The 12,384-nt window shown below is 36.5% G+C and overlaps 1 protein-coding gene across 3 annotated transcripts in view; it reads right to left on the bottom strand.

Moving 5' to 3' along the window:
- Window positions 1-12,384, bottom strand: part of ESF1 (ESF1 nucleolar pre-rRNA processing protein homolog) — a 59,012-nt gene that overhangs the window by 6,531 nt on the left and 40,097 nt on the right. For all 3 annotated transcript variants that reach the window (XM_008533718.2, XM_008533719.2, XM_070588792.1), the window contains exons 10-11: window positions 7,628-7,749; window positions 5,242-5,329 (exon numbers count right to left, since the gene is read on the bottom strand). In XM_008533718.2, coding sequence (XP_008531940.1) covers window positions 5,242-5,329; window positions 7,628-7,749 — 210 coding nt within the window. The remainder of the gene's footprint in view (window positions 1-5,241; window positions 5,330-7,627; window positions 7,750-12,384) is intronic.

The raw sequence follows: 12,384 nt of genomic DNA, 5'->3' as shown, positions 1-12,384 counted from the left end.
CAGCTAATGAGGGATAAGAGGAAAAGCAAAGCCTACAGTTTAGAGAGGCTTTAGAAACTTCCGAGTGTGCATTATGTCCCCGTTGTACCTATGCAGCCAAGCCCAGCCGAGAGAACCTGTCAGCATAAATGCTGCTGCCTAGCAGCCTTTCACCCCTCGTGCTACCAAGGCATTTGTCTGCACCTCCAAGAAGAAATACTATTGTATGCAACCTTTCTCCCTAAAGTGAAAATCTTTGTCTCTATCTCAAATCTTTTTCAGGAAATGATGTATCTATCCACTATAACGATTGTAACTTTTTCTGTTTTAAAGCACATGTATGTATTTTTATGTATAATAATCATCAAGGTTCCACTTTCTTAGGGTCTGACTCCCGCATCCTAGGTTTACCTCTGCTCCTATGCTCTCAAGGAAAGAGCTCCTTTTGAAGTGAGTGGACAAGTGATACATGCAGGAAATCGTCCTGTGGCAGGAAAAAAATCAGGCTGTATATGATTAATACATAAAGAAGATAAAGATCTTCACATACATCTGTGGGAAATAATTTCAAAGAGCCCACAATGAATTGTTCCAGATTTTATAACAACCTGGTGAAAAGTCATAAAAATAAACTTGAAAGGAAGACTGCAACAAGGGAGAAAAAAAGAATCTTCAAGATGGTCAGGGCTAAAAATGATATCCAATTTTAGTGTGAGGAAAATTTCTTTGCTCACAAAGAATTTACTGTGTGCTAGACTGAACTGTTTAACCAAAAGATAAATAACGTGTAGAGATCCTTTCTGCACTGTTAATGAGATCATACTAAGACGGCACAGCTTAATCCATTTTTTTAAAAAAGCAGTTTTTTCCCCTTTGGAAAGTTTTCAGACCTAAATTAGATGAAGAGTAATGGGGAAAAGGAAATCCCTGTTCTGAAATGTTACTTTTATTTATCAATGAATCTTTTAGCAAGTAAGAATTCACATCTCCTAGGACTGCTGCAAAAACCTCATATGATGGATTCTAATACTAACAGGGACTCAAAATCAGCTATTAGAGCTTTATAGCTAAAAAAAATCTAAACGATCCTTACTGAGACTATGATCCCTTTAAGCAAAAAAATGTAAGAATACATCTTTGGAAAAAGATGTGTTGCAAAAAATTGATCTGTACAGGAATATCTGTAAAGGAAATTCCGTTTTCCATTACTTGTAACGTCAGAGGAATTGTTCCCATAAAAAACTTCCTCCAGAGTGTTTAATCCAGCACTTGTGAGAGAGCAGTCAAGAGAATTCACTGGAGAACAGACATGGTCAGTACTGATCAGACCTGTCAGTGGTAAGCCCCCTAGCGATTCACTCTTTTTTGTAGCAAGTTTCTGCATTTAAAATCACTTGCCCATAATCAGATGCAGTCTGTTAATCTTCCTCTGGACCTGGGCATTCTGGTTTGCTTGCAAATCCAGCAATTTACAATGTACTTGTAGAGTTACAAAAAGTAAAGGGAGCCCATTAAGATTCAGGTTCTTCCATCTACCACTGGCCCTTGTGCAATTCAGTGCTGTTTTCTGAGCTTTAGTTTACTCATCTATAAAGTGGAATGAGGTCTGAATTAGAGGACAGAAGGTATGTAAAAGCATTTGTAAACTGTAAAACAATGTATGAGCAGTACACTAGTAAGCACTCAACAAACTGAATCAATAGGTGTACCATATTATTAGATTTTCATGGTGGTTTATCAAAAATCTAAAGTTGTCAAGATAAAGGATACGGGCTGGCCCGGTGGCGCAGTGGTTAAGTGCGCACGTTCTGCTTTGGCGGCCCGGGGTTCCCTGGTTTGATTCCCGGGTGCGGACATGGCACCACTTGGCAAGCCATGCTGTGGTAGGCGTTCCACATATAAAATAGAGGAAGATAGGCATGGATGTTAGCTCAGGACCAGTCTTCCTCAGCAAAAAGAGGAAGATTGGCAATGTTAGCTCAGGGCTAATCTTCCTCAAAAAAAAAAAAAGATAAAGGATACATTTTAATAAGGTATATTTACATGTGATGCAATATTATTTCACTCCTACTTCTTTAAAAACAAAATATTATTAAAGAGTTTATGCAATTAGACAGCAATAAGCAAATTTTTCCAATAATGCATTTCTAAAAGGAAAAAATCTTTTTATTTTTGTGAGGAAAATTGTCCCTGAGCTAACATCTGTGCCAACTTTTCTCTATTTTGTATGTGAGATGCCACCACAGCATGGCTTGATGAGTGGTGTGTAGGTCCACACCTGGGATCCAAACCTGTGAACCCCAGGCGGCCAGAGCAGAGCATGAGAACTTAACCACCACGCCACTGAGCCAGCTGCAATTCTTCCATATTTTGAAGAGTGTATAAGTTTTGCTCTATGGGATTGCCTAGGGGAAAGCTATTATAAATTACCCAAGTCCATCTGGCTTAAAATGTCTGTGTCCTGCTCAACCATGGGACTTGAACTATACACCCTTCCAAACACTAATCTTTTCCACCTTTTGCACAGCTACTCCTTGGTTTCTTAAGCTTTCTCCTTACCTTACAGGTAGTATTTTCTCCAGTATGACAAAGTAATAGTACCTTACTAGGCTTTACCCAACCTCAGAGCCGAATCCTGCATCCTCCTCTCTTAACAATACTTTCTACCTCCAGTCCCATGGTTTAACATACTATTTATATGCCACTGATCCCTAATCTATATTTGCACTCTGACTTCTCAGCTGATCTCTTAGACTAATAACTCCATTTGGATATCTAATTGACATCTCAAAGTGATTATACCCAAAATGGACTTACTGACTTTACATCCCACCCAAACCTATTGTTCCTACATTCCTCCCTAACTTAGTTATTGGAAAAGCATTCTTCTAGGGCCTCAAACCAAAAATCTAGGAGTTATGCTAAATTTCTCCCTTATTCAAAATAAATCAGCAAGTCTACCTCCAAAATACATCTAGAATCCCATTCACCTTTCTCCTTCCAGTTCCATTACTGGCATGCCATCTAAACCAACCATCATCTCTTGTCTAGACCTCTGCAAAAGCCTGATCTCACCAATGCCTCTCTTCAATCTGTTCTCTTCACAGGAATCAGAATAACGTATTAAAATATATAACGTATCATGTCACATCCTTGCTTAAAGACCCTTCATGGCTTCCCACTGTCAGTAGAGTAAAATCCAAATTTGTTGCCATGACAATGAGGCCCTGCAGGATTGGTCCTGTGTCCTAGCCTGGCTTCATAGCAAACTCCCTCTCTGACCATGCTCCAGCCACACTGGTGTCTTTCAATTTCTCCAATATGATCAGTTCTTTCTCACCTCATAGCCTTTCTACCCACTTTTCCCTCATTTGCAACGCTCCTCCCCCAGATCTTTATGCTGATTCCTTCTCATTCTTCAGGTTTCAGCTCAAATGTCACCACCTCAGAGAAATCTTCTTTGCTTACCATATGTAAAGTAAGCCATTCTCCTTCCTCCCAGTTATATCCTTTATATTACCCTGTTTATTTCTTTTAGGACACTGACGATACTCTCCTAATATTCTTATTTACCTGTTTAACATGTCTTTCCTAAAACAGACTCCTCAAGGGATGTAACCTTGATTGTATTATTACTGCTGTATGTCTACCCTAGCAGAGTGCCCAGTACCTGGGAGGCAATTGAAAATATTTATTGATATAAAGAATAAACAAACAAGGCAAGATACCATTTTTTGGTTCTAAATTTTATGTAAAAAATATTCTCAGTCTTTGTTTCTATTTTTCCTTAAAAAAAACCAACTTAAGCCCAGATATAAATAATTACCCCTAGGAAGTATTCTGAAATCAAAACTGATTTGATTCCTATATTGAAAGGAAGCAAATTTTATTTACACTTTCCCTTGGAACTTCTGATACTAACTTCAGAGAAGGCTTATTCACAATTGCAAAGTGCTGATTCCAAGAAACAAGTTACCCCAAGCCATCAAATCATTTAATTTACTTTTTGACTCCTACCCAGAATTCTGTAATCTGACCAGATTTCACATGCCAAATGAAGTACTTTGGAATGAGAACAAGGAAACTATAATTCTTTGCATTTCTCCATTATAAACTTGGTTTCCTGAAATCAGAGGAGAAGGCTAAAATCTATCATCTTTTAGAAATGGCTGCTCAGGTACGATAAAAAGCAGAATATGCTAAGTTTCCATTTCCCCTTCCAATTCCTAAGAATCTCACATCCTATAATTGACTTTATTCATCTTGATCTCCTTTTCATCAATAAAATGTCAGTGCTAAAAGGCTATAACAATCAGGAAATAATTTTGAGCAATTTTGACTTTCCTGTTGAGAACTATTCTGGCCCACTAGTCACGAGGGACAAGAAGCAGAGAAACTTCATAAAATCTTTCTCTTTACAATGCCAGCTTGGAGCTGCTCCAGGAGCAAGCCTTTTGGGGTTCATGTGTGCGGTATTCAGATCAGGGGAAGGAAAAACACATTGAGAACAAATGGAAAATGCTTACAGTCGTTTCTGTACTGACTTGTCCAAGTATGGCCTGAACCTTACCACACACATTTACACATACCAAAAAGGTAAGAATGAAGGCACACAGGAAAGAATGAGTGTTGCATATGCAATGGAAACAAGGCTCCTTGGATATAGGAAATCAGATACCAGATAGTTGAGAGATTCAAGGAAAAAAGGGAGGATGCTGGCTTTCAGGATAAATGCAAAAGGGATAAAATGAAACACAGATGCTTTTGTATATTTGAGCAGAAAAGTTTTTACACTACAATACCATGTAAAAAATTTAAAAAATATATATACATATCCACACAAACATAAATTTCACTCTTTCATTTCTTCATAGGTTTTGCAGGGAGAGACCTAGAGTGGATGTGTTATAAAAAAAGTCAGTGAAAGCACACAAGACGACTATTCCTTTTTCTTTCATCCTTTTATAGTAAATCTTTCTATAAGGCTATTTCCTAGAAAAGAATCCACAGGAAAGCGTTCAATTAATCATGTTACCAAAAGCCTCCCATAATGAAATTAGCCCGTGTGTACAGAGGGCATGCTGATTCTTCGCAATCTGATCAGTGGTTATGCCCCACAGGACAGACCTGCTTACAAGCCTCTAAGGGAGCCATACAAATTCCAGGAATTAAAAAAAAATGAGTAGTTTATATTGTTTCTACCCGTGTCACCTTTTTTCTTTACATTCCATTAAAAACTACAAATATGAGCTGGCTTATTACCTATTTTTTTAACTTCTTCAGCAAAGTATGGGTCATTCAAATCAACATCAGAGGGAAGTTCGTCTTCACTGGCCTCTTCAGCAAGTGCCTTAAAGATAAATATAAAATACACAGAGTTTATGACAAGGACCATAATACATGCACATGAAGGAAAATCATGATTTCTTTTAAATCAAGTAGTTCAAAGTAAAATTAAACCAGTTTTTAAAATGGATCCATTTATAAAATGGCTCCCAGCTGAGTTATTCTCTTGTTTGTTCAACAAATATTTACAGGAATTTGATAAAAGCAGAAAACTATGTACAGCTTTTGGGAGAAATGAAAGTTACCATACAAGGTTTCTGTCTTCAAAAATTTTACAGTCTATTAAAGGAAGTTAGACACACAAACATATACAACAGTAATACTGATTCAAGATAGAAAGTGCTAGAAGAGACATGTAAAGTGATACATTCAAGGAGAATAGTTTTAGATGGGTAATCAGTGAAGAGAGGTGGCCTTATCTCTTACAAAATTGAGACTATCCATAGCTTGGAGTACTGCATTGCAGATTATCTTTTAAATTATTATTTAAAACAATTTAATTGCTGATTAAAGACAATTATTTTTTTAAATGAAAATTTAAACATATACAAAAGCAGTAAGGACAGCATTATGAACCACCTGTTCTTATCACCCAATTTCAACAATTACCTTATTTTATCTATAACTCACTCCTGAAAACTCTATTTTTAAGCAAATTTGTTAGTTAAATTTTCCCTAATCAAATCCAAACAGACTGTCTACTAACTTAGTATATTTAAATTAAAAAATCAAGTCAACAAAATAAATAGAACATATATGAACTAAGATCAGACTAAACAGGTTGAGTTTATCCCCAGGAATATAAAACACCTCTAAGCCACTTAAACAAAAATATTTAGAATGCATATTGCTAAACATCACCCTGCATGCTGAAGAAGATGCACCAAGTCCTAAAGAATATTTATTTTGATGTTAATATCCTTCTAAGAACAATAACTAGATTCGGAGCACTAAGTCTAGAGCAAACTAAGCACTAAACAAATGTATTTTTAATGTTATTGATAAAACAAGTCCAGTCTTAGCCCAATGAAGGGAAAGACTAAAAGCACAAGATAAGCTCAAAGCATCTCGCAAATGAAAATCAAAGAGAATAGCTGCTAAGGGTCTCAGGAATGAGAGACTACTTTATGACCCTATAAAGACCCACTTGTAGGAATTCCAATAAACTGACGGCTTAATCACTTGTAGAATTATTCTACCTAAAAGATATTTTGCTGCCTACTTATTATTTTAGGGACTAAGAGAGGTAGCATATCAACGGGGACAGGGCTCTTACTCCATTTCCTCATTTTATTATCGATTTCCAGAAATACTGACTATAATAGGAATAAAAAAATCACTCCATTGCATCATTCAACCTTGTAGCCCTCTATCTTTACAAACACTGAAAGTCACAGCTATACCAAAAGCACAAGCTTACATAGTAGAGACAGAGATAATACAGTACAGCAGAAAGAACACTGGAGTGAGAGATCATGGATTCTGGTCTCAGTTCGGCCATTAACAAGCTGTGTATTCTCAGACAAACTGATTAATTTTCTACAATTATAAAACACCAGGGTTGGACTAGAACTAATCATTTAAGATTCCTCAACTTGTAAGATTCTGTGATTAGTAATATCATCTTAAGGCAATGACTGTACTGCCAGAATGCTGTATTTCAGTGACAAGACAGAGTGCTTTTAGTGGCAAAAACCCTAAGTGTTCTCTGCTATTACAAAGGACTCTAACTCTGGAAAAGATGTTACCCCTAAATGATGGCAGTCAAACCAGATTTTTCACAGACAACATATTAGCACAGAGGAAATATTCTTAATAAAGGGATCTAATGACAGAAAGATGTTAAAAGATCCACTTGATAATACTGAAAAGTGAAAAATGGAATTTGAGAAGTAGGAATGTATAGAAAAACTTTCACTCACTTTAAAAACTTCTATATGTATATATCCTCAAGTAGAAAAGTCTGTTTGTACCTCTCTTCCTCAAAAGTACAGAATAGAATCAAACTATCTAGATATCAACTAAACTATGTATTTTATTTAGCTAGCATGGAAATGTAAAATATTAAAGAACAGTGGTTAAAGTGGTTCTGGGCTTTTACTAGGCTTTGTACATCACTAAGTAGTCTTGCAGAAAACACGTAACCTATTAGGTTCTTCCTTTCCTCTTTCTTAAAACTGCCTGTTAACAAGGCCTACTCCAGTGACTGGTTAGATTATGAGATGACGCATGGCAAATACTTGGAACCTTCTGATGCATGGCTGTTGCTCAATAAATACTTGGTCATAATTATCACTGATACCTTCTGTTTCTTTTTCAGTCTTTTTTTTTCTTTCTTCTTCTCTAAAAATTGTTCCCAAGGGGTCAGTTTATCCTTTCCTTCCAATTTGTTTTTGACCATTTCTTCTGCACTTTCTTTAAGACCTGAGGAAAATCACAAATAGTTTAGTTTAAAATGTTATATCTTTATTCACTTAAAAATGTAATTTACTAAAGAAGGTAATTTACACATATTTAATAGAGTAACAAGATAAAATGCAACACTGAGGGGCCGGCCCCATGGCTGAGTGGTTAAGTTCGCACACTCCGCTTCAGTGACCCAGGGTTTCACTGGTTCAGATCCTGGGCACGGACATGGCACTGCTCATCAGGCCGTGTTGAGGTGGCATCCCACATGCCACAACTAGATGGACCCACAACAAAAAAAATATACACAACTATATACTGGGGGGATTTCGGGAGAAAAAGCAGAAAAAAAAAAACTAGATTGGCAACAGTTGTTGGCTGAGGTGCCAATCTTTAAAAAAAAAAAAAAAAGCAACACTGAATTTTGTAATAATCCGAGATCATACAGTAATGCAGAATCAACATATCAAAGCTATTTCCTAATAACAAACAACACCAATAAACCTAACCAAACCAAAATAAACGAACGAATCCAGCAACTTGTTGTGTGGTCAAGCCACTAAAGAAAACTCCTTTATTTAGGCTCAAGCTTCATTTCTCTATATTTAATTTAATGGCTTTGAGCCTCTAAGAAAAATTCTGAAACAAAATCTTCTCAGGATAGAACTATTAATTGATTTTTGGTAGCAAAAGGTAAGTAGTCTGTAACATAATTATTTCTACTTGCTTCTGTCACCCAAACCTTTATTTCCTGGAAACTACAGGTGACTAACAAAAATTTATTAGTAAGGCAATCCCTGTTGAAATATCCCAGAAGGAAAGAATTCCCATTATCTGTACTCAAGCACTCTGTGAGGCCACATCCTTAAGATCAAAAGGACCACCAAGTTCAGATTCCACTTTGTATGGTTTAGCTTGTTCAGCCATTATTGGCTCTTGTACTTTATCTCTAAAGGTCCTCATTCCTTATATTCTGCAGTTCCTGACTCATGTTTCTATATGGCTTATGTAATAAGCAGAGTAGGCTGAGAAGGGGAAAGAAAAAGCCCCAAGGCTGATCTATCAGTCCATGAAAACCCTTACGACTGCCAAAGGAAAGAAACTGTGACCACCGTGTTGTTTCCTTTAATAAAAATGTTTTATTTTGTAGTATTGTTTGGAGGTCTGGGATGGCTTTAGGGAGGAGGGGGCTTCAATATTTAGATGACACAAAATCTATTTTAAAAAAACAATAATTAACGGAATGTTTTGAAATGGTTTTTAAGACAGACATGATGGTCAGTCCGGATCATCTTCCCAGACAACATTCTAAATTCTATGAAGTGTAAACAATCCTAAAGATACAATAATCCCCCTTTTTCCTGATAAGTTTACTGAGACTAAGAATAGTGAACAACTTGCCTAAGAACATGCAGCTAGGAAGCTGTACACCTGGAATTCAAACTCCTGGGTATTCTCTATACTATTACCAGATACATCTAAAATGCTGGTTTGTCCTAGAATAAAGAAATAAATAGCTCACAAATAAAATCTAAAGCTTTGGACCTGAGGTTCCTTATCTAAGAAATAAGGTTTGTCTAGATTAGAAGCATGCAAATCCTCCCTCCCACATATACTTTTCCCTCAAAGAAAATATATGGTAGAAGTTCAAATATATAAACAACTAAAAGTAGTGTTTTGGGTCTTGTGCCCCAAAGAATAGCATGAAACAGCTGGAATAGATGATCTAAGGTCCCTTCCTTGGTTTTTCAGCCAAGACTTAATCTTCAAATTTCTGTGACTTATAAAAGTATTAAACTATATGCATACTCAAGGTTATATAGATTTGTTTTCATGACATGGTAGGATCTCTGATTTATTGGATGCCAAATCAGAAACACAATTCTCAATTCAAAAATGTTTCTTATACGAAAAACACAATTTATTTTTCTAAACAGTTTTCAGGAGAAATGTGAACTGTATTAAACCATGTCCAGATCTCTGACTGAATCAACAGATACCTACCTAGGAAATGTAAACTGGGATCCTCATTTGGGAGAAAGCAGCAAAACTTGATAAAACAAGTTGATTTCAAATAACAAAAGAAAGCAATTTATACATTATGCCTGTGGGTCAGTGCACAATCAGTCCAAAATTCTAAATGCGCAGTATTGGAGTTAGGCATGAAGCTTAAATAATAATACTTAAGGTACTCTACTATAATTTCCTCATACATTAAGAAAGATTAAGACTTCAAAATATTAAATTAATATATTAAGAATTTTTTTCTTTTACCAAAAAGTATTCTCTGATTAATTCTGATCCTTGAAATTTAAACTCTATTTCTAACTCAGCACTGTGCTAAGAAAGATTCTGTGTTATTGTCTCTTTTAGGTGACAAGAACATTGGTTTGATGTGTCTCAATCTCTATGAACTTCTACACCACATATGAGTGAGTCTTGACCTTTTCTGGGAACATGGATATGTTGAGAATTTGATAAAAGCTATGAAATCCCTCCCTGAAACGCTATACTGGAAAAACTTACAAACAATGTTCCGGGAGTTTATGGATAGCCAATGTTCATCTCTATGTAAGGATCCAAGGGCCTCAAGCAGAGAACCTTTACACGAGCTGCGGCGGTCTAGGGGAAGACAGGAGTCCATCTCCTCAAACTTCAATACTGACCAGCATTGACATTTGTAGGTTCTACATCACGGTTTCTCATTTCAGCATTATTCTCATGTTGGACCAGATAATTCTCTGTTGTGAAGGACTATCCTGTGCGTTGCAGGATGTTTGGCAATAACTCTAGCCTATCCACTAGACGCCAGTAGCCCCAGTCATGAAAATCAAAAATGTCTCCAGACATTGCCAAATGTCCTCTTGGGGGGCGGAAAATCATGCCTAGTTGAGAACCACTATTATAGACAATGATTAGGAGACATTTCTGAAAAGAAGGGCTATTTCATTATTTGTATCACACAAATGATGTTATGCTTGATTATATAATGTCTTTTCCACTTTAAAAGTTTACTCTGAGTAAGCCTTTTCTTCCAACTACACAAAAGGCAGCTAAAATCACCTTATTTTGTATTTTACAATATTTAGCATAGAGCCAGACACATAGTAAGTGATGTGGATTAAGGCTGCCCCAGCTAGAGAAGCCCAAGGTGACCTGGCCTACATGCCAAACTATATGACCCAGTGGATTTTTTTTATGGTATGAATTAGGGCTGCCCCAGGGAGAGAAGCCCAGGGCATCCTCACCCACATGCCGATCTATATGGCCAGATTCGTATCTAAAGTTATATGACCGCACAATAACCAGACCCCATCTGCAATGAAATCATTTAATGACTTTTTACATCATCTTTTCTTTTTCCAGTAAAAATAAGTCACATACCCATGCCTTATAAAATTAGCCCTAACCCTCAACTCAGAGCAGCAGGAGCTCTGACTGCCCATGGGTCCTGTCCCCACGCAGCAGCAGCAGGAGCTCTGACTGCCCATGGGTCCTGTCCCCATGCAGCAGCAGCAACAGCTCTTCACTGCCCATGGGTCCTGTCCCCATGCTATTCTGTACTATTCTCTAAATAAAAGAGCACCACTGCCAGACCTTGAGAGTCCAAGAAATCTTTCTTTCGACTCCTCGGCTCACCGACCCCGCATCAGTAAGTACTTAATAAACACTTAATTGATCTGTTTTGAAGGAGGGATTCTTATTTCAAGCCAACGGTTTGATCTTTCATGTTTGGAACATGTTCTCTCCGACAGAAAATGAATCAAAACTTTAGGATTGCAATAAATGGCCTTTATCCCCAAGTGTTTCGTGTGTGTATTTCTTTTAAAGAACCTATAGTTCTAGAATAATTCATGAAATATGCATTCTCAGGAAATATTTTATATTTTTCTGGTATTTAATTTGTTTATAACAATAAAGAAATAGTATCTTCAGTTAAATACAGTCTGTAATTTTTTGCCTGGCTCTCACTTAATACACCAAAATAGTAGAATGACAAACACATTGCAATGAATTAACACACCACCATGATAACTTAAAAATGCTTTGTTCTCTGTCATCATGAGGTCACTTAAATCTCTTGCCACGGATCATAGTTGTTTATGTTCTAAGTTCTTAAAAATATGCCCATCCCAGAAGACTCTTGGCATACGCACAAGAACATTCTTCAGACAGTTTTAGCCTCATTTGTGAGCAGCCACTATGTGACTGAAAAACAACTTCATTATAACGGTTGTTAGTTTTGCACAAATTTGTTTTAAAACATTTTAAGCATATAGCCAAAGACTGCCAAATTAGTTAAAAACAACATCAATAATCCCACAAATAAGGGGTAAAAAACTCTTTTAAAGCCAACCATGAACACAGTTGATTCAACTATGACAATAATAATTTAAGTGCAATCCACTCGAATTATTTTGGCAGTTTGTATACATATGAAAATACTCTTAAATATCCTTTCAAAATGCACTAAAACAGAATATACATTCCTCCTGACCTTACTCACTTGAAACATTTGAAAAGTCTTCAGGGGACAGGATATGAACAACTTAAAATAACTATGTAGTGGTTTTTTTTATAAAAACAAAATTCATGTTTTAAGATTTCTGATATAGGCTGAAACTGGCACTTTTTATTTAAATGAGGACTAAG

This window comes from Equus przewalskii, chromosome 21 (genome assembly GCF_037783145.1).
Source record: "Equus przewalskii isolate Varuska chromosome 21, EquPr2, whole genome shotgun sequence".
Lineage (NCBI taxonomy): Eukaryota > Metazoa > Chordata > Mammalia > Perissodactyla > Equidae > Equus > Equus przewalskii.
This window is presented reverse-complemented; position numbering and strand designations above follow the sequence as displayed.